Source organism: Hypanus sabinus, chromosome 3 (genome assembly GCF_030144855.1).
Source record: "Hypanus sabinus isolate sHypSab1 chromosome 3, sHypSab1.hap1, whole genome shotgun sequence".
NCBI lineage: Eukaryota > Metazoa > Chordata > Chondrichthyes > Myliobatiformes > Dasyatidae > Hypanus > Hypanus sabinus.
This window is the reverse complement of record NC_082708.1, coordinates 10,106,447-10,129,726: the sequence shown is the minus strand read 5'-3', so window position 1 is coordinate 10,129,726 and position 23,280 is coordinate 10,106,447. Positions and strand designations below refer to the sequence as shown.

The window sequence follows — 23,280 nt, the reverse complement described above, 5'->3', positions numbered from 1 at the left end:
TTTCCTTAATTCATTGAATTATTATATTCTCATTTGAAAATTTATCTCCATTCTGAAACATTCAGTTAATCTAGCTTTAATTACTTTTGAGAATCTGATAGTGATAAAACGAATGGAACAGGCAAGTCAATAAGGGAGAACTAATATTCCCTTTTGTGTTAAGTGCTTCCCAAAATCAGCCCTAAGTTCCTGCCTCCAATTTTATTGTTACACCTTGTGTCCTGGACTGTTCTCCACCAACAGGAAATCATTTCCCTCTTAAATCTTAGAAAATACTTTGATTACCTTGAACAGCTCAATCAGATTAACTTTTCATTTTCTGAACTTAATGCAAGGATAGTTGACAGAATCTGTCCTCAACTTGAACATTTTGCCCAAATCTCGTTATAGTGTATGAGTGCTGCTCCCTATTCCAAGGCTAATACTTTAAGAAGTTTGGTATCCTCAATTCAACAAAGTCCTTTAAGTAGCCTGCAATCATAATTTTATATAATTGTAACAATTTCTCTTGCTCTGCAGTGTAATGTTGAGGCAAAGACCAGCCTTTAAGGATTTCTACAGCTCCTAAAGCTCTCTATGTTATATTCTCAACATTTGGAAAAATCCTCTGATCAGACAAATTCCAATCAATATATTATAATGATATATAATCCAATTAAAATGTTATCTCGTTGAAAATTATAAACACTAGATTAAATATTTTAAGAAAACACTGCAGATGCTGAAAATCTAAAATACAAACAGGGAAAGCGTTAAATAAAGACATGAGGACATCCATTTGAGATGTTATCTCTGTTCTTCTTGCCACAGATGCTCTGTGTCCTGATTATTTTCCAGTATTAATCACTCTTGCTCCAAATTCATTTGTTTCCCACAGCTTCACAGTCTATCATGCGCCTTAAGAAACTGCTTGCCAAATTAATCAATATTTTTTAAATACTCAAATATCAAAGTTCAGTACAACAATAAAGTTAGGAAATGAATTACATCCATCTGTCCTCAATCTCTAACCATATTTCAATGAAGACTAGAACTCATTGTGCATACTCCAAGTGAATGAAGTTCATTTTAGGTTTAAAAAATTCATTTTGTGCAAATGTCATCCATTTTGCCAACAAAATGTCCCATTGACCCCACCTATTCTTATAGACACATCATAGACACCATCCTATCATGAATCATCATATGTTGGTATAGCAACTGCTCTACCCAAGATTTCAAGAATCTAGGGTAACATGGTAGTGTAGTGGTTAACATACTGCTATTACAGCTCGGGACGTTGGAGTTCGCAGTTAATTTCTGGTCCCGTCTGTAAAGAGTTTGTATATTCTCCCCATGACCACATGGGTTTTCTCCGTTGCTCTGATTTCCTCCACAGTACAAAGTCCTACCGGTTAGTAAGTTAACTGGTCACTGTAAATTGTCCTGTGATTAGACTAGTGTTAAATAGATGGGTTGCTGGGTGGCATGGCTCATGGTGCCGGAAGGACCTGTTCCACACTCTCTCTAGAAATAAAATAGAATTGTGGACACACTCAATCCATCACAGAAACCAACATTTTCTGCACTTTCTGTTACCTCAGAAAAGCAACCAGCATAGTCTTTGATCCCCCACCCCTTGATCATTCTCTCTTAGCCCCCCTCCCATCAAGCCAGAGATAAAAGCTTGAAGACATTCATCACTACGCTCAAGGACAGCTTTTACCTTGTTGCTATAAGGCAATGGAATGGAACTCCATACATTAGAGATTAACTTGAGCTCATAATCTACCTTGTCATTGCCCCTTTTCCTTATTGTCTATCTGCACTGCACATTCTCGATAACTGTAACATTATATTCTGCATTTTGTTATTGCTTTTCACTTGTGTGAGGTTCCTTAAGGTTGTCACAGACTGGGGGCGGGGGGTGTAATACCAACTAAATGCTCCCAGGAGCGTGAATCTCCAACTGTCTCTGACAACCAGGTCCATCTCCTGACTTTCATTTGAGGCTTAGCTACTATGCCGGCAGAACCGTTTCAACTGACAGAAAAAGAGGGAAAGGTAGGTTACTGGCACCTTAAAACAAGTCACTTTGGGCAGATGTAACTCATCAGCTGTGGTTGATGGGAAGAAAAACTCTGATCTCAAACCTCAGCTGTTATGCAGCTATACTGGCTCTGGGGAAGGCTTCAGGCATAAAGCCCAAGGAAAAATCCAGAGCTGGAGCCCCTAAGGCAGTTGAGTCCAAAGCTGTCTGGGTACTCTTGCGACACTGCTGGTGCTGCACGGTATTGATCTCTGTAATTCCTCTGGATTCATCAGCTGCATGGAGAAGGGAGCCTGTTGCATGGGCAACAGCCTGCTCTCCATATTGTACTGCCCTGCTTTGTGCACTGGCTTGAACATTGACTGAATTGTATACAGCTAGGATGCAACGACCCTGACCAATGGACGGCCTCCTCCCTTGTATGATATCGATGTACTTATGTTTTGAAATGACCTGTATGAATGCCATGGCACTGTACCTTGGCACAAGTGACAATAATAAACCAATTACCATTTTGAGCCAAACATTGTAAGTCGACAATTAGCATTGTTCACAGTAGTGGATATCAATGAAAAATACTCTAAGAATGTGAACAAGTCATTATAAGATCTACCAGTTACAGTTTTCTGATGCTCCTTTCCTGCACATCCTGATGCTTATTCTGAATTCAGAATAAAATGCCACATAAATATTCAAGAAAATGTGTCCTCAGTTCCATATTTGGCTTTGAAGTTGTGGCTCTCCTGGCATTTTCTAGGACTGATATTTGCCAAGGAACGTCTTCAAACAGACTAACACTAATAGCAAAATCCTCTAAGAAAGGGGAAAATTTAATATTTTAAAATATTTCTGTTACAGCTTAATTTCTGTAGATGCAGTAAACTAATACTCTGAAATATGCCACATATACTTTGCCCAATCAAAATATAGTTCCTGCACATGAATACATACAAACATATTAACTGAGGTGTAATTGGGGACCTGAGGGGTAAATCTTTCCACGCAAGAGAAACTGGTATCTGCAATAAGCTGCCAGAGGTGGTGGTGGAGGCAGGAAGAGAGACAATAATTAAGAGGCATCCAGATAGGAACTTGAATGTGCAAGGGTAGAGAGGGATACGGAATTAATGCAGGTAAGTTGGTTTAGTGTCAAAATACAGACATGATGTAGTGGGCAGAGGACCTGTTTCTAGAACATAGAACAGTACAGCACAGGAACAGGCCCTTCCACCCACAATGGTTCGAATTCTACTGGGAATCTGTAGAATTCATTACTATAGACAACTGCGGAGGCCAAGTGAGTGAGTATATTCAAAGCAGAGTGTGATAGGTTCTTGATTCATAAGGGTGTCAAAGGTTACAGGGCGAAGTCAGCTGAAAGGGGTTGAGAGGGATAATATATCAGCAATAATCAAACAGTGGTGCAGACTCGATGCTGTACAACTCTATCTCTCTATATTAATATACTGCACTATTAACCTTTCAGTGTAGACAAAGACAGAGAATAAAACTTAGCTGAAGTTACGCAACAAGGTTCTGCCCACAGATTGTCATTAACTATAATAGGAAAACAAGGAAAGAATTTGATTTCTTTTTCATTTCTTGGATGCTTCTCTAAGAACTGAAGTAATGCATACCAGGCACACATGGTTAGCCATAGCTCATCAATTCTGATGAAAATCCAAAAGCAGACAAATACTTACAGGCAGTAGACAAATATACAGCAGCTGTAGATCATGGGAAGTTCATCCAACAACTGTGGCAAAAAAAACAATAAATTTCACTAGCAACACAGCACAATCGATCTAAACCCAACATAAAATGCGGGAACAGCCTGTTGACATCAATTACATTATAAATTTTCCCACCCCAGTACACTATACGTTAAATGAGTGAAATAATTCCCACAGAAGTTGCTAAAGAAAAAAGCTCCTTTGCTTAACCAATATTTAAATATTTACTTTAATAAAATGTCACACAAGCCTAGTGAGTCTTAGTTTAAAAATGGGCCTGTGTATGCGGATAGGACAGTCAGGATAGTGAAAGTCAAAACCTTTTTGGTGCAGGATACATTCAGAGGGGATCTGATGGAGTTTTACAAGATTATTCCTGGTTTAGATAAACCTTCTAACTCAATAATGGTAGGGTGCTGTTGGACACATAATCAATCGTGGCTTCTGAGAGGTGGTGGCATCTGTTAGTCTTGCGAGACCATGGATCTGCGCCTGAAATGGTTTCCAGGGCGCAGGCCTGGGCAAGGTTGTATGGGAGACCGGCAGTTGCCCATGCAGCAAGTCTCCCCTCTCCATGCCACCGATGTTGTCCAAGGGAAGGACAAGGGCCGATACAGCTTGGCACCAGTGTCGTCACAGGAGTTGCCAGAACGAGGTTGAAAGCAACATCAAACTGCCTTAGGGACTCCAGCTCCAGATTTGTCCTCAGGGTTTACTCCCGAAGCCTTTCCCATGAGTGGCAAGGTAGTGGAGGTTTGAAATCAGAGTTTTCCCTCTCTTAGATGGATGCCTTCCCAGGCTGACGAGCTCCATCTACCCGAGAGGCTTCCGAGAGGAAATTGCAAATAATTTGTTGGGCTTTTGGAAAATGGGATTGGTATGATTTCTGAACCCAGCAGCTCAATATATATATTTGACAGAATGAATGACTTCCTTCTGTCCCTCAAAAATAAGATCATAAGACATAGGAGCAGAATTAAGCCATTCAATCCATTGAGTCTGCTCTGCCATTCCATCATGGCTGATTTATTACCCCGTCCAACCCCATTCTCCTGCCTTCTCCCCATAACCATTGACACTCTTACTAATCAAGAACCTATCAACCTCCACTTTAAATATACCCAATGACTTGATCACCTTAAGGTAAAATTTAAGGTAAAATTGGATAGGTATATGGACAGGAAAGGAGTGGAGGGTTATGGGCTGAGTGCGGGTAGGTGGGACTAGGTGAGATTAAGAGTTCGGCACGGACTAGGAGGGCCAAGATGGCCTGTTTCCGTGCTGTGATTGTTATATGGTTATATGGTTATCACAGATTCACTACCCTAAATTCTCCCTCATCTCTGTTCTAAAGGATGTCCTTGCATTGAGGCTGTACTCTCTGGTTCTAGACTGCTTCATGATTAGAACCATCCTCCCCACATCCACTCTATCGAGGTCTTTCAATATTCAAAAGGTTTCAATGAGGTCCCCCGTATTCTCTAAATTCCATTGAGTACAGGTTTAGAGTCATCATACATGCTCCTCATAGATTAAGCCTTTCATTCTCAAGATCATTCTCATGAACCCTGCTCTGAACCCTCTCCAGTGACAGCATAACGACTCACAATACTCCAAATGCTATCAGACTAATGTTTTGTAAGGCGCCAGTATTGCATTGTTACCTTAATATAATACCAGTCTTGAAATGAATGTGAAAATCGCATTTGCTTTCCTTACTACTGACTCAGCTGCAAGTTCAACTTCAACACAAAAGATTCTGATGGTGACAAGGAGGAGTACAGGAGTGAGACAGATCAGGTAATTGGGTGGTGTTACAACAACCTTGCACTCAAGTAAGACCAAGAAATTGATTGTGTACTACAGGAAGGTGAAGTCCAGGGAACACATACCAGTTATCATCAAGGGATCAGAAGTGAAAAGTGTGAGCAGTTTCAAGTTCCTGGGTGTCAACATCTCTGAGGATCTATCCTGGCTCCAAAATATTGAAGCAATTACAAAGAAGGCATAACAGTAGCTATACTTCATTCTGAGGTTAAGGATTGGTATGTCACCAAAGACACTCACAAAGCAGGCTTCAATTATAGCAGTGCCCAAGAAGAGCAAGGCCACCTGCTTCAATGACTATCACCCAGTAGCAGTTACATCCACAGTGGTGAAGAGCTTTGAAAGGTTGGTGATTAAACATATCAACTCTTGCCAGAGAAGCAACTTAGAGCTGCTCCAATTTGCCTACCACAGCAACAGGGTCCACAGCAGGTGCCAACTCATTGGCTCCTCAATCAACCCTGGAACATCTGGATAGCAAAGATGGATAGTTCAGGATGCTCTTTACTGACTACAGCTTAGCATTCAATACCATCATCCCCTCAAAACTAACCCGTAAGCTCCAAGACCTCCTTGAGCAATTGGATCCTGTATTTCCTCACGTAAAGATTATAGATGACACCACCATCGTAGGCCAAATCTAAGGTAATGATGAATCAGCAGAGAATTGGATAATTGAAAATCTGGCTGAGAGGTGTCACAACAACTCACTCAATGTCAGCAACAACAAGGAACCGATTATAGATTTCAGGAGAAGAAAAGCAAAGGTCCATGAGCCAGTCCTCATCGGAGGATCAGAGGTGGGGAGGGTTAGCAACTTTAAATTCCCAGGTGTTATTATTTCAGAGGACCTATCCAGGGTCCAGCATGTAAGTGCAATTACAAAGAAAGCACAGCAGCATCTCTGCTTCCTCAGAAGTTTTCAGAGATTCAGCATGATATCTAAACCTTCGACAAACTTCTATAGACAGGTAGTGGAGAGTATATTGAGAGACTGCATTCACAGACTGGTATAAAAGCACCAATGCCCTTGAAAAGAAAATGTTACAAAAAGTAGTGGATACTGCCTAGTCCATCACAAGTAAAGCCTTCCTAACCATTGAGCACATCTACATGAAATGCTGTCACAGGAAAGCAGGATCCATCATCAAGGACCCTCACCACCCAGGACATGCTTTTTTCTCAGTGCTGCCATCAGGAAGAAGGTACAAGAGCCTCAGAACTTGCACTATCAGGTTTAGGAAGAGTTACTACCACTCAACCATTAGGCTCATGAACAAAAGGGATAACTTCACTCAACTTCAAGTACCCCAACATTGAAATGTTCCCACAAAAAATGGAGTCACTTTCAAGGACTTGTCATCTCATGTTCTCGATATTTATTGCTTATTTATTTACATTATTGTTTCCTCTTTTTGTATTTCCACAGTCTGTTGACTTTTGCACTCTGGTTGAACGCTCTGGTTGGGCAGTCTTTCATTGATTCTGTTATGGTTGTAGCAAAAGAAAACCCTCCATAATGACAACAACCCCTCCAATTTAGTTCATAGCACTTACAGCCACATCAAAATCATTCACATAGCTTATGAACATCCCAGCAACGATGGAAGTAGAGGAACACTACTAATTACAAGCATTTTTCACAAAAGAAACCCTCTACCATGATTTTCATTAAACATCAATTTCTTTAAATTTTGGTGACCACATGCCATCTTTTTACTTTCCCCACTGCCCTACACCCCCCATCTCTTTCTCCTCCTCCACCCTCTCAAACTATCTGTCACCAACATGTTCCTCCCACCAGTTCCCTTCTTCATCTCCTTCCCTTTATTCCATGTCAATTGACCTCTCCAGATTCCATTTTCTTCATCCCTTCGTCACATCCAGTTTCTTACACTATTCTGTCTCCTGTCCCCTCACCAAGACCCACCTATCACTGACCAGCTCTTGATCAACACTTTCCATCCACCTTTTATAATGGCTATCTCTTAATGATGCAGGGTCTCAACCTGAAACATTAACTGTTGTCTACTTCCCTCCATGGATGTTTGCTGAGTGCTTCCAATTCTTTTGTGTGTTGCTCCAGATTTCCAGCATCTGCAGTATTTTGTGTCTTCCCTACCATCATCATCAGCCTCCTATTACCTAGCCATTTTGGATTCAAATTGCTAACTTTTCCTGTATGCCATTGGCACCAACATTTTCAACCAGTCTCCAATACAGGATTTTGTTGAAACCCTTATTAAATTTCATATTAACATTAACTGCACTGTCCTCCACAATACATTTTGCTACTTCCTCGAAAAGATTAGTTAATACTGTTTCAATCTTTCCATAGATGCTGCTTGATTACTGAATTCCTCCAGCATCTTGTATGTGTTCTTCTTGATAAAGCTATGTTGGCTCACTAGGTTTAAGCCCTGTCTTTCCAGACAATCATTATTCCAATTGCTTAGATATTTTTCCCTAATAACTTTTTTTTTTAGCACAAACATTGGGCTTAGGGGTCTGTACTTGCCAGGTTTTTCTACATTTACTGTGCTCTAGTTGCCTGGTAATTCACTTATGGCCAGCATTGATGTAAAAATCTCAGACTGAGCCCCAGTAATCTCCTGCTAAGCTGCTTTATAATAAAATGAATAATGCCGAATTGTTGTGCAATTCAATTGAACTGGAACAGTGTACAAGTTCAGCTGACAACTATACTTTTCCCATTACAATCCCAAAACTGTGCATGTTTTTAATCCAGGTATACCAATATAATTTGACATTTGTAAAGAAAACAATCTCTTCCTGCTATTAATGCTCTGTTCCAGAAGACACCATAGCACTTGCAGATACAGGACTTCTTGAAGATTGAGGGTTCTGTGACAGCTCAGTTTTCTGTATATTCTCTCCGTTTTTATAAAAGTTAACCCTTTCATTTCTTCTACTAAAGTACATGACCATACAGTTCTAGACTTTATGAATCTAAAGAAACTTTTGGTATCATCTGTTATTTTATTGGCTAGCTTACTTTCGTATTCCATTTTTACTTTCTTAATGACTTCTTTAGTTGCCTTCTGGTGGTATCTGAAAGTTTCCCAATCCTCAAACTTCCCACTAATTTTTGCTTCATCATATGCCTTCTCTTTTGCTTTTATATTGGTTTGACTTCTCTTGTTAGTCACAGCTGTGTCATCTTTCCTTTAGAATACTTCTTCCTCTTTAGATAGATAGATACTTTATTCATCCCCAAGGGGAAATTCAACATTTTTCCAGTGTCCCATACACTTATTGTAGCAAAACTAATTACATACAGTATTTAACTCAGTATAAATATGATATGCATCTAAAATCACCCTACCAAAAAGCATTAATAAATAGCTTTTAAAAAGTTCTTAAATAGTTTACTAAAGTGCATTGAGTGGTAACTTAAGCTCAGTCCTAACCCCGGCACTTTAACATGTCTTGCCCCTGGTGTATATATTTAGGATGTATATATCCTGTGCCTTCCAGATTGCTCCAGAAATTCCAGCCATTGCTGTCATCCCTGCCTGCGTTCTTTTCCAATCAATTTTGGCCAACTCCTCTCTCATGCTTCTGCAATTCCCTTTACTCCACTATAATACTAATACATCTGTCTTTAGCTTTTTCTTCTCAAATTTCAGGGTGAATTCAATCATATTTTGATCACTTTCCCCTAAGGGTTTTTTTTACTTTAAGCTCTCGAATCTATTCCAGTTCTTTCACAACACCCAGTCCAGAATAGTTGATCCTCTAGTGGGCTCAATCACGAGCTGCTCGAAAAAGCCATCTCCTAGGCACTCTAGAAATGCCCTCTCCTGTAATCCAGCACCATCCCAATTTTCCCAATCTCCCTGCATGTTGATGTCCCCCATGACAATTGTAACATTGCCCTTTTGGCACACGTTTTCTATCTCCCACTGTAATCTGAAGGCCTTCTGACACCGTGTCACCTTTTTCTAATGATTTGAATTCATTTTTTACCAAAAGAGCAATGCCACCCACTTTGCCTTCCTGCCTGACCTTTTGATACAATGTGTAGCCTTGGACATTAATCTCCCAGCTGTAATCTTTCAGCCATGATTCAGTGATGCTTGCAACATCATAACTGCCAAACTGCAACTGTGCTGCAAGTTCATCTACCTTATTCCGTATACTACGTGCATTTAGATGCAACACCTTCAGTCCTGTATTCACCCTTTTCAATTTTGTCCTTTTACATTGCAACTCATCCTGTTGACTGCAATTTTTCCCTATCAACAGACTCTCCTCTTTATACATTGCCTCTGTTTATAAACCAGTTACCTCATCTTCATTGCTAATATCTGCCTTTCCTATGATACTTCCTGCATTGAAATTTAGGCAGCTCAGGACACTAGTCATACCATGCTCAACCTTTTAATTTCAAACTTTGTCTGAGGTCTTAACAACATTTGCCTCCACAGCCTCGCCACTAACTGTTCTGGCACTCTGGTTCCCATCCCACTAGAGCTCTAGTTTAAGCTCCACTGTGCAGCATTAATAAACTTGCCTGCAAGGATATTAGTCTCCCTCCAGTTCAGGTGCAAACTGTCTCTTCTGTACAGGTCCCACCTTCCCTGGAACAGAGCCCAATAATCCAAAGATCTTATGCTCTCCCTCCTACACCAACTCCTTAGCCATGTTTTAAACTGCATAATCATAATCTTTCTAGTTCTTGCCTTACTAGCACATGGCATGGTAGCAATCCTGAGATTGCAACCCTGGAGGTCCTGCCCTTTAACTTAGCTCCCAGCTCTCTGAATTCCCTATGCAGAACCTCTTCACTTGTCCAGCTCATGTCATTGGTAGCTACATGGACTACGACTTCTAGCTGTTCACCCTCCCACTTAGAATCCAAAGTATCCTGGACCCTGACACCAGGGAGGCTACATACCATCTGGGTTATCTCATTCTCACCCACAGAACTTCTCATTTCCCTAACTAACGAATTGCCCATCACCACAGAATTCTTCTTCTCCCTCCTTCCCTTCTGAGTCTCAGAGCCAGACTCAGTGCCAGAGACTTGACCAATGTGACCAGGTCACCCCCCCTACCCCCGACTATCCAAAGTAATATACCCTTTGTTGAGGGGATGCCTACAGGGTTACTCTGAACTGGCTCCTTAACTCCTTTCCGCTTCCTGACTATCACCCTGTTTCCTGTGTCCTGCACTTTGGGTGTAACTACTTCTCTATACGTTTTTCTATCACCCCTTCAGCTTCCTGAATGATCCACAGTTCATCCAATTCCAGCTCCAACTCCTTAACACAGTTTGTTAGATGCTGCAGCTGGATGCACTTCTCGCAGCTGTAGTCATCGGGGACACAGGAGGTCTCACTGCCTTCCCACATCCCACAATAGGAGCAATTCATTATCCTGCCTGTCATCCCAACTGTCCCTAGCTGAGCAGATATAATGAGAATGAAAAAACTTGAGTTTCTCTGACTGAAGCCTCGAAGAGCTAGAGCTTCAAGATCACCATTCTGACTATGTCCACTCCAACGAACATAGCCACGAGGATGCCACTGCGCTTGCCCCTGCCTTCCTTTAATTTGCTCTTCCTAATCAATGCCAGATGCCAATTGGTCATTGGTCAAAGCTATATTACGCTGCCAAGGCCTGCTGCTGCTGCCTTTTGTCCTCGGGCAGTGGACCGAATTGAAGTCCCCATCTCACCAAACTTCCGACGTCCGAATTAGCCACTGGTCAAAGCTCTATTATTTAGAGATACAACACAGTAACAGGTCCTATTAGCCCAATCAATTACACCATGTCACCAATTAACCTACTAAACCGTGTATCTTTAGATTATGGGAGGAAGCTGGAGCACCAGGAGGAAACACATAGGGTCATAGGAAGAATGTAAAAACACCTCAAAGACAACAGCAGAATTGAACCCAGGTGCTGGTGCTGTAATAGTATTATATTACTACCACGCCATCGTAAGTGTAGAAAGAAGATCAAAATTTTCCCTTCCCTCTCATGAGGTGCTAAAGGAAACTGACACCATTTTCTTCAACACACACAAACTGCTGGTGGAACACAGCAGGACAGGCAGCATCTATAGGGAGAAGCACCGTCGACGTTTCGGACTGAGACCCTTTGTCAGGCCCGAAACATCGACAGTGCTTCTCCTTATAGATGCTGCCTGGCCTGCTGTGTTCCACCAGCATTTTGTGTGTGTAGCTTGAATTTCCAGCATCTGCAGATTTCCTTGTGTTTACCATTTTCTTCATCCATTTAAAATGTATTTAATCTGCACAGCCAGAAATGTAACATTATCTATAATACCATAAGAGCTAGGAACAGAATTAGGCCATTTGATCCATCGAGTCTGCTCTGCCATTCTATCACAGTTGATTTATTATTCCTCTCAACCCCATTCTCCTGCCTTCTCCCTGTAACCTTTGACAGCTTGCCTAATCAAGAACCAATCAACCTTCGCTTTGAATATATCCAATGACTTGGCCTTCACAGCCATTTCTGGTAATGAATTCCACAGATTCACCACTCTCTGGATAAAGAAATACATTCTCATCTCACCCATATATCTGCTCCCTCACCTCCACTCAGGGCCCCAAACAGTCCTTCCAGGTGAGGTAACTCTGCAACTGCAAATCTGCTGGGGTTGTCTATTGTGTCCAGTGCTCCCGAAGCAGCCTCCTCTACACTGATAAGACTATTCGTAAATTGGGAGACTGCTTCTTCAGCCACCTCTGGTCTACCTGCCATAAGTGGGACTTCCAAGCAAACAAACATTTTAATGCCCATTCCAACATGTTGGTCCATGGCCTTCTCTTTTGCCTAGCTGAGGGCAGCCTCAAGGTGAAGGAGCATTACCTTATATTCCTTCTGGGTAGCCTCAAACCTGATGACATGAAAATCAATTTCTCCTTTTGGTAAAAAATTACACCGCCCCCCCCCCCCCCCCATTTCCCATTCTAATATTTTGCCTCTTCTCACCTGCCTATTACTTCTCTCTGGGTTCCCACTTTTCCTTTCTCCTATAAAATTCGTTCTTCTCCAGCCCTTTACCTTTCTCACCCACCTGGCTTCACCTATCACCTTCTAGCTACCTCCTTCCCCTCCCTCACCATTTTATTCTGGCATCTTCTCCCTTCCTTCTCAGTCTTAAAGAAAATTCTCAACTCAAAACAACTACTACTATCCATTCATTTCCATAGATACAGCTTGACCTGCTGAGTTTCTCCAGCATTTAGTGTGTGATATCTTCTCACCTCTGTTCCAAAGGAATATTCCTCTCTTCTGAGGCTTTAAGTACAGTCCGACCATGTCTTATAAAGCCTCAAATCTTAAATGAAATCTGAAATGCACTGTCATAATCATTTAGCAATAACTGTAATTCCCCCCTTTGAGTACATGTAGATTCAGTATATTCCCCAGCTTTTTTTTAAACAAAAATCTTTTAATCTACTGTCTTGCTGTAGCAGTTGACAAGAACTTTACATATTAAAGGAATAACTTATCAAAACTCTCTAGACTCTGGCAGGTCCCAGCAGATTGGAAGACAGCAAATGTCACACTACTTTTTAAAAACGGACATAGGCAAAAGATGGGCAACTATAGGCCAGTTAGCTTAACATCTGTAGTCGGGAAAATGCTTAAAGCTGTCACTAAGGAAGAAATAGCGAAACATTTAGAAAGGAGTGGTTCCATTAGACAGACGCAGCATGGATTCAGAAAGGGCAGGTCCTGTTTGACAAACTTACTGGAGTTTTTTGAGGACATAATGAGTGCAGTGGATAGAGAGGAACAGGTGGATGTCATATAAGATTTCCAGAGGGCGTTCGATATGGTGCTGCACAAGAGATTTATAAATAAGATACGGACGCATGGAGTCGGAGGAAATGTATTGGCATAGATAGTAGATTGGTTAACCCGGGGGTCGGCAACCTGCGGCTCCCGAGCCATTTGTGGCTCTTTCACCTCTGTGCTGCGGCTCCCTGTGGCTTTGGGAAATAATTGGTCAGTATTTAATTAAAATGTATTTTATGTTAGTTTGTTAGCTTTTGAAATGTAATTATGGTGATCTTGTACAACCTAAGTGTAGCGACACATTTCCTGCCACATCCGAAACGGCTCACAATTAGCCAGCATTCCGGCTAAGGGAGATAGCCTACGGGGGTTTGTGAGTACGCGTCTTTTGCAGCATCTGCGTCCATGGGGGCTGGGTTGAGGGAGGCTTAAAAGCAAGGCTGTTTAGTTCGAATAAAGCTATCTTTGACTGCAGTTTACTGACACCGCTACAACGTGTTTTTATCGCTGGCTGTCCAGACGGAAGGTGCTGAAACGCTTTGTCGCGTGTCTGGAAGAAGTGAAAACTTTCCTGGGCAGCAAAGGGCTCACCTTTCCTGAGCTGGAACAGCCAGAGTGGCTGGAAAAGCTACACTTCATGGTAGACATGACAGCGCACCTGAACACGCTGAACACAGCTCTTCAGGGGAAAGGACGTACAGCCCTGCACATGTTGGAGGATGTTTTGGCATTCGAGCGCAAGTTGACACTGCTTGCCAGAGATTTACAGAAAGGCACTTTGTCTCACTTCCCCAATTTGAGAGAGTTCAAACAAGGTCACGACATGATAATTTCGGAGTATTTACATTCTGCAATCATCGCAATGCAAACATCGTTTGGGAAACGCTTCTGTGAGTTCAGAGAGGAAAAAAACACATTATCCTTCCCGGTCACTCCCTTAAGCATTGATCCTTCCCTACTGAATACGACTGCATTGGCAGGTGTGAGTCAACCTGATCTTGAGATGGAACTGGCCGACATAGCCGACAAAGACATATGGGTGTCCAAGTTTAGACGCTTGACAGCAGACCTTGAAGATGTTGCCCGTCAGAAGGCCGTTCTTGCTCAGAAACACAAATGGAGTGATATTGAAAACCTCACAGATGACAGCTTGCGATCCTGTGTAAAGATGAAGGTGACATCATACAGCCCTGATGTGCAGACGCTGTGCGCTGAGGTCCAGGAGCAGAAATCCAATTAACCAAGTATGATAAATATTTTAATTGCCTATTATTTTACTTATATTCATATTTTTTCATTGTTCAGTGAAATAGTCCTTTCATTTTTCAGGATGACAGCTGGCTGACGTTATTTTTGGTTTGCTGCTGGCGGAAAATTTAAGTTCGGCGTTTTTCATAAATACAAGAAGGACTCAAATAGACTTTGAATATTTTACTTAAAAGTAACTTTCAACCCAACGTCTTTTTTTCGGAGTTCAAAATGTTTTTGTTGCATGCAGAAATGTAATTTCGTTTTCTCTGCAGGAGTTCATCAATTTCATAAATGCAACACATTATAGTTTGTTTATACATAGCATAAAGGCAAAAAAAACGTTGTATGCAGTGTTATTTCATTTTAAATGTCAAACGGGTTTTGCGGCTCCCAGTGTTTTCTTTTCTGTGGGAAACGGGTCCAAGTGGCTCTTTCAGTGGTAAAGGTTGCTGACCCCTGGGTTAACCAATAGAAGGCACAGAGTTGGTATAAATGGGTGTTTCTCCAGTTGACAGTCAGTGGTGAGTGGGGTGCTGCAGGGGTCGGTGCTGGGCCCGCTGCTGTTTATCATTTACATTGATGACTTGGAAGAGGCCATTGAGTGTAGCATAGCAAAATTTGCTGAAGACACTAAACTGAGTGGAAAAGCGAATTGCACAGAGGATGTGGAGAGTCTGCAGAGGGATATAGGTAGGTTAAGTGAGTGGGCCAAGGTCTGGCAGATGGAATACAATGTTGGTAAATGCGAGATCCTCCACTTCGTAAGGAATAATAGAAGAGTAGATTATTAGTTATTAGCTAAATGGTGAAAGATTGCAGCATGTTGTAGTGCAGAGGGACATGGGAGTGCTTGTGCATGAATCACAAGATGTTGGCTTGCAGGTACAACAGGTTATTAAGAAGGCAAATGGAAGGTTGGCTTTCATTGCTAGAGAGATTGAATTCAAAAGCAGGGGAGTCATGTTGCAACTGTACAGGGTACTGGTGAGGCCGCACCTGGAGTGCTGTGTACAGTTCCGGTCTCTATACTTGAGGAAGGATATATTGGCTTTGGAGGCAGTGCAGAGGAGGTTCACCAGGTTGATTCCAGGGATGAAGGGGTTAACCTATGAGGAGAGATTGAGTCACCTGGGACTATACTCTCTGGAGTTCAGAAGAATGAGAGAGGTGAGACCAAAACTAGGGGACATTGCCTCAAGATTCAGGGGAGAAGATTTAGGACAGAGATGAGGAGAAACTGTTTCTCCCCCCAAGAGAGGTGAATCTGTGGAATTCTCTGCCCAGGGAAGCAGTTAAAGCTTCTTCACTAAATATATGTAAGAAACAGCTAGATAGGATTTTACATAGTAAGGGAATTAAGAGTTATGGGGAAAAGGCAGGTAGATGGAACTGAGTTTACGGACAGATCAGCCATGATCTTATTGAATGGTGGGGCAGACTCGATGGCCTGGATGGCCTACTATTTCTTATGTTCTTATGAAAACTTAGTATAATGGAGGGAATGCAACATCATAAGCCTATAAGACCTAGGAGCAGAATTAGGCCATTTGGCCCATCAAGTCAACTCCACCATTCAATCATGGCTGATCCTTTCTTCCCCTACTCAAACCCATCCCCTAGCCTTTGGTGCACTGTTCAACCTCACTCAATGACCTGGCCTCCACAGCTGCCTGTGGTAACAAATTCCACGAATTCACCCTCCTCTGGCTAAAGAAATTTCTCTGTACCTCTGTTTAAATGGACACCCCTCTATCCCGAGGCTGTGCCCTCTTGTTGTAGACTCCCTCACCATCCTTTCCACATCTACTCTGTCTAGGTCTTTTAACATTCAAAAGGTTTCAGTGAAATCCCGCCCTTATCCTTCTAAATTTCAGGGAGTACATACCCAGAGGCATCAAACATTCTTCACATTCTTCGATGACAACTCTTTCATTCTCAGAATCATCTCTGTGAATCGCTTATGGACCCTCTCCAATGTTAGCACATCTTTTCTTAGTTGAGGAGCCCAAAACTGTTTGCAATACTTAAGGTGAGGCCTCATCAGTGGCTTATAAAGCCTCAGCATCACATCTCTGCTCTTGTATATAACACTCTTGAAATGAATGCTAAGATTGCATTTGTGTTCCTCAAAACTGACTCAACCTGCATCCACCCGTCTCCTTCTTAGCTTGTTCTGCACAAGGACTCTCAAGTCCCTTTGCACCTCAGATTTTTGGATTTTCTCCCTGTTTAGAAAATAGTCTGCACATTTATTTCTTCTACCAAAGTGCATGACCTTGCATTTCCCAACATGGGATTTCATTTGCCACTTTCTTGCCCATTCTAACCCATCTAAGTTGTGAAGTTATTACAGAGAGGGGTGATATCAGAATGTATAATCAGAGCACATTTTTGCAAATGTCACCAATTTTACTTAAGATTTTCTATTCCATGTCATTCTTGGTTTAGTATATAATTGTCATTCAACTCACATTTGTTTCAAACTTCAAAGTATATTTATTATCAAAGTATATATATGTCACCATATACAATATTGAGATACGTTTTCTTGTGGCCATACTCAGTAAATTCAAGAACCACAATAGAATCAATGAAAGACCAGACCCAACAGGGCAGACAAACAACCAATGTGCAAAAACAAAAGAATAAAAAATAGTGATTGTGTCTGTACACAACTACATATCAATGAAATAAACCACGCATGTGGGAGGTGGCTTTAACTGCCGTATTCACAAGAGAGAGGTGGTGGAAACAGAAAACGATACAAATGCATAGACAACAGCGCATACGCAGGCAACTGATTAATACATAGCAAAAATAATAACATCATAATAATAATAAACATAATGGGGGGGGGTCATTGCTCTAAAAGAAATAGATCCATACATTACACTTCCTCCTCCTTCAGATTAACACATTATAAACTTGTATATATACAAAACATACAATTTCTCTTACATAACCCCATATTCCAAAATAAACATACTTTCACAATAGCAGTCTATAACTAACTTCACAATTCTAAAGATTCAGTCTTTTGGGTGGCATTCTATTTCTTTCAGGATAGCATCTCTGGACCTGTGGAATGGCATCAGGATTGGCAGGGTCTTGTCAACGATAACATTCTTGTCACACCTCTGGATATGTGCAGTATCACATTGCTGTCAGAGAAATCTTCACTGAGAGGCAAGTCCGGTGGCTGTAATGTGTTGGACACAATTAACTCAGATGTGTTCTTTGGCTGAATATCCAGTATCTGGCCCACATAACGTCTCCATGTCTGGTCTCCAACATCCACTGTGTACATCAGTGATCCAATTCTTGTAGCTATCCTACCGGGTGACTACTTGCCTTCTCAATAATCATGTGCTAGGACTTCCTGTCCAATCTCAAAGCTGAATAGGCAATTGGCTAAACTGTCTATTTTGCACTTCCCTCCTTAGATCTGGTTTCAGGAGGTCTACATGAGATCTCAGATTCCTGTTCATGAACAGCATTGCAGGGGTTTGATTTGTCATCACATGAACAGAGTTCCCATACACAAAATGGAAGTTGTCCGCCTTGTGCTGTAGAGAAATGCCCTCCTTGTCAATTTCTTCAGTAGGCTTCTTGAAGGTTTGGATAAAGGTTCAGCTAACCTATTCATTGCTGGGCGGTGAGGAGCTGACTTGGCGAAGATGGTCCTCAAAGCGTAGTCTTTACTGAGCTGATTGACTTCATTGGTATAACCTCCAACCACTTTAAATGAGCAACCACACCAATCAGAAACATGAATGGCCCAACAAGATCAATATGTACTCTTTGCATTGGTGAAGATGACCTCTCCCGTAGGTGTAATGCTGCCCCTGGGGGTGCATTTCGAACTTTTTGGCATCCCAAACAACTTTTGGCCAAGTTTTCAATCTATTTATCTATCCCTGGCCACCATACAAAACTCTTCATCTTGACTTTATCCAGGTGTCCTTTGTGCAGATTTTCTAACACTGTGGTGTGCAGTTTAGAGGAAACCACAACACGAGATTGACACATCAGTGTTCTTTGACATACTGACAGCTTGTCTTGTCTTGACAGCATGGTGATTTCGTAGACTACTGACAATGTCAGGTCATTCCTTGTTTCCCTTAGTATTTCGGAATTTGATATTGGCAAATGGTCTGCCAGTGTGGTGTGGAACACTTTTGCTGGGTCACATGAAGACTTTTTTTCTTCAGTTGCCAAGAGTGGAAGACGTGACAAGGTATCAGTGTTGCTGTGATGTTTGGTTATCTTGAACTCTATGTCATAAGGGTGGGCTCCTAGGAATAGTGCCCAATGTTGTAACCAGATAGCAGTCATCACTGGAATTCCCTCCATGGGGTTGAAAATGGACACAAGGGGCTGGTGATCTAGCACTAGCATAAACTTATGCTCATAGAGGAAGTGGTAGAATTTGTTTATTCCTCATACTACGCTAAGGACCACTCAGTCAATCTAAGCTTAGTTACATTCTGCACTCGTCAATTACCCGTAAGGGATGCATCGCATGCTAGTCTGACGGGAACGGATGGGTCATAATAGACGAACAGTCCAATGGATGTTATTAGTCTCTTTGTTTTCTTGAATGCTTTTTCACATCTTTCTGACCATTCCCACTTTGCTCCTGTCTGTAACAGAGTGTTCAATGGATGCAGCACTCCCGCAGTGTTTGAGAGAAACTGGTGGTAGGAGTTTACAAGGCCCTGGTATGACCTGAGTTGTGACACATTTACCGGTTTGGGTGCCTGTAGTACTGCTTCAGTCTTCTCTTCTGACTTATGTAATCCACGCTTGTCAACGACATGTTCACAATATGAGATTTCATTCTTGAAAAACTCATGTTCTCTCTCTTTGCGCACAGACCTTACTCACTCAGCCTGCTAAGCACTTTACCAAGGTTCTGGAGGTGCCCCTTCATCATTTTTGTCAGAAATGATATCATTAAGGTAACATGCTGTTCCTGGGATATATGAAGTATCTGATCCATTGTTCTTTGCCAAATTGCTGGAGTTAATGCGACACCAAAGACGAGAAGATTGAACTGGAGAAGTCCCTTGTGAGTGTTCATTGTGCTGAACTTCCTCCTTGACTTCTCAATCTCCATTTGCAGTTAGATTTGAGATAAGCCAATCATTGAAAATCTCAGCCCACCCGCCAAAGATGCAAAAATGTCTTCTATTTGTGGCAGGGGATGTTGCACAGTATGCAGCACGAGGTTGATGCTCACCTTGAAATCCTCACATATGCAAATAACTCCAGCCTTCCCTTTTTTTGATCACCAGGACAATAGGTGTGGCCCAATCGTACCACTCAACCTTGGAGAGCATTCCAGAAACCCCCAAGCTCTGCAGTTCAGCATCCACTTTAGTACATAGTGCGTACGGCAATAGATGCATTTTATGGAATCTTGGCATTGCAATTTCATCCAGTTCAATTCTGACCATCATGCCTTTGAGTTTACCAATCCCTTCTCAACCAGCTTCTGAGAAGCATCAAGACACTGGTTAGTGCTATCAATTGGGCTGCCATTGCCTGTTGATGTCACACTAAGAGCCTTGATTGATTGCTAGTTTCTCAACCATTCACATCCAAAAAGTGCTGGCCTGCCACTTTTCAATACATAAAGCTCCAACTGATGTGTCTGGCCTCCATATATCACACTTACTTTCAGTTTGCCTTTGGGAGACACTTTATTCACCTATGAAAGTCTTGAGCATCAATGAGGTCTTCCCTAATGGTATCTTAGAAAACAGTCTATTATAGTCAGCCTCTGGAATTATGGACAAAGCTGACCAGTTCCATTTTCAGTTTTACACCAGACACATCTATTGTGATCCAGATGATTTTGTGATCTACTTCAGTTATACTATGCAGTTCTAGGCATGACAGTTCACCTTTGTCAGACTCTGTGTTGTCCGATTCTGTTTTACATTCAGTAACTTTATGCATTTGCTTAGTTCTGTGTTTGAGACTTTTTACTTGGTTGTGCTTTTTATCTATCTTGCACATTCTCTCTATGTGACCTTGTCTGTGACAGTTTCTGCGGAATTATTCTTTAAACCAAAAGTCATTTGCACCGTGGGAAGATTTGCCACATCGATAACATCTTTGGTGTTTTGCATTCAGGGACATTTTGTGCATTTCACATTCTAACCTCATTTTATGTAGCTCTACTGCATCCTTTGCTGCAGACTTTAACGCCATTGCAATGTTCAATGCTCGTTCTAAGTATCTTTCAGACAGAAGTGTCTTCTGAGTGCTTTGACTTTGCATGCCACATACAAGTCTTAATGTATCAGAAAGCCCATCTCTAAAGTCACAGAACTGGGAAAGTTTGTGCAGTTCTGTAAAGTATTCAGAAAAGCTTTTATCTTTAGACTGGTTCCTTCCGAAAAATGTAAAGCTCTCAGCTATTGCCAACGGTTTAGGCTCAAATGATTTTTTAAAAATTGTAACAATTTCATCAAATATCTTGCTTGCTGGCCTTTTAGGGGTTAATAGGTTCTGTAAGAGACTGTACGTCACTACACCCATTAAGCTAAGTGCAGAGGCTTTCCTTTGCTCCTCCACGTTGTTCGTGTTACAATACAGTTCAACTCTCTTGATATGTGACTCCCAGCCTTCATTTGAGTGCTCTCAAATCCATCAACTTTCCCAACTGAGGCTATTGCCATGTTATTTTCACTTTAAATTCAGTGCGTTCTTCACTGTTACTCATGGGATCTTCAGCTTCCTAGTGCTGTTTAACTCTAGCTGTTCTGTCCTGTAACTGTCGGTGCAGTTCGTGATATTTTCTGACATTCAGGTTCCTACTCATTGCCAATTTGTTGTGTCTGTACACAAATACCTATTAATTAAGTAAAAGTACACATGCAGGAGACGGCTGTAACTTGTGCAATGAGAGACAGAGACAGAGAGAACAATATGTATGTAGAGACAACAGTGCATGTGCAGAAAAGAGATCAATAATTAGAGCTGGGGGGGGGGTCATTGCTATAAAAGAAACAGATTCATACCTTACAATAATAATAAATACATAAGCAATAATTATCGAGAACATGAGATGAAGAGTCCTTGAAAATGATTCCATAGATTGTGGGAATAGATCAATGATGGGAGAGTGAAGTTAGCTGAAGTTATCCCTCTGGCTCAAGAGCCTGATAGTTGAGGGGTAATAACTGATCCTGAACCTGCTCTTGTGAGTTCTGAGGCTCCAGTACTTCAACCTGACAGCAGCAGCGAGAAGAGAGCATGGCCTGGATAGTGGGGATGGGGTTCCTAATGATGGATGCTGCTTTCCTGCAACAATGTTTCGTGTAGATGTGCTCAATGGTGGGGGGGTGGGGGGAGGGGGGCTTTACATGATAGGGTTTTCCATTCAAAGGCACTGGTTGCATCCAGACTGTGATGCAACCAGTTATACACATTTTATTATACATTTATTAGAGGCTTGTCAAAATTACACATACACGCTGGGCTCCGGACAGGAAATTGTTTTGAAGGTATTTTCAGATAAATGTCAGCACTACACCAAAGGAGGTGACGTCGTGTTAAAAAGAACAAGCATGCTTGTAAGGAAGAGAGAGCACATACAAATTATGGAATGAGAGTTTTAGAACTAAGACTTGGCTACATGCATCCAACTATATTGAGATCATATTTATGACCACATCAGTGGGACTATCTTCTGATATTGGCGAACATCCACTATGATTTCTTAATGTCACCATCACAATACAAGCAAAACCAACAACAGATGCTTCTGAATCCATTCTGAATTAGTATTGGCCATTTTTTTAAGTATAGGGACTTAAGTTTAAATTGACATTCTGATCAAATTTAAAAGATTCAGATGACAAAAACTACAATATATCCTTGTATTTTCTTCCGACCATCATTAAGTTTGATTGTAACTGGAAGCTTGTTCATCTCATCTGCATATAAAAGAATAAAGGGAGGATCTCATTGAAACCTATGGAATATTGAAAGGCCTACAGTGAATGCAGGGAGTATATTTCCTGTAGTGGAAGAATCTTGAAACCAGAGGGCACAACCTCAGGATACAAGGAAATCCTTTTAGAATTGATGAGATAATAAGTTTCTTTTGCCAGAAGGTAGTAGTGATTCTGTGGAATTTATTGCCACAGACAGCTGTAGAGACCAAGCCACTGGATATATTTAAAGTGGAGGTGGTTAGACTCTTGATTAATAAGAGTGTCAAAGGTTAAGGGCAGAAGTCAGGATAATGGGGTTGAGAGGAATAATAAATAAGCCATGATGGAAGGGCAGAGCAGTCTTGATGGGCCAAATGGCCCAAATCTGCCCCTATGCCTTATGGCCTAGACCATGAATGTCCAAATAAGTTAGATCACCAAGGCTGTCAGCAATTAAAACTTAAATTTAAATTACTATTGGATAGTTATGGAAAAGCTCACCTGCATTTCATATTTCAATGTCATGTGGAAGCACCACGACCCTATTCCAACAGCTGAAACAAGAAAAAAGAACAGATTAAGAAATTGAGTTGTTTAAAATAAATAGCTTCATAAATGTTCATTTATCAGAAAAGATTTTGACAATGTTATTTAGCTTTAGCTTTTTGTAATTCTGCCAAATTCAATC

General features: G+C 41.4%; 1 protein-coding gene across 6 annotated transcripts in view; it reads right to left on the bottom strand.

Annotated features, from left to right (window-relative positions):
• acer3 (alkaline ceramidase 3) overlaps nucleotides 1-23,280 on the bottom strand; it is a 267,551-nt gene that overhangs the window by 134,503 nt on the left and 109,768 nt on the right. For all 6 annotated transcript variants that reach the window (XR_009511061.1, XR_009511062.1, XM_059963723.1 and 3 more), the window contains 2 exons: nucleotides 23,094-23,146; nucleotides 3,733-3,785 (listed from right to left, as the gene is read on the bottom strand). Coding sequence is in view for 4 of the 6 variants with exons in the window: in XM_059963723.1 (XP_059819706.1) it covers nucleotides 3,733-3,785; nucleotides 23,094-23,146 (106 nt within the window). In the remaining 2 variants the exon portion in view is untranslated. The remainder of the gene's footprint in view (nucleotides 1-3,732; nucleotides 3,786-23,093; nucleotides 23,147-23,280) is intronic.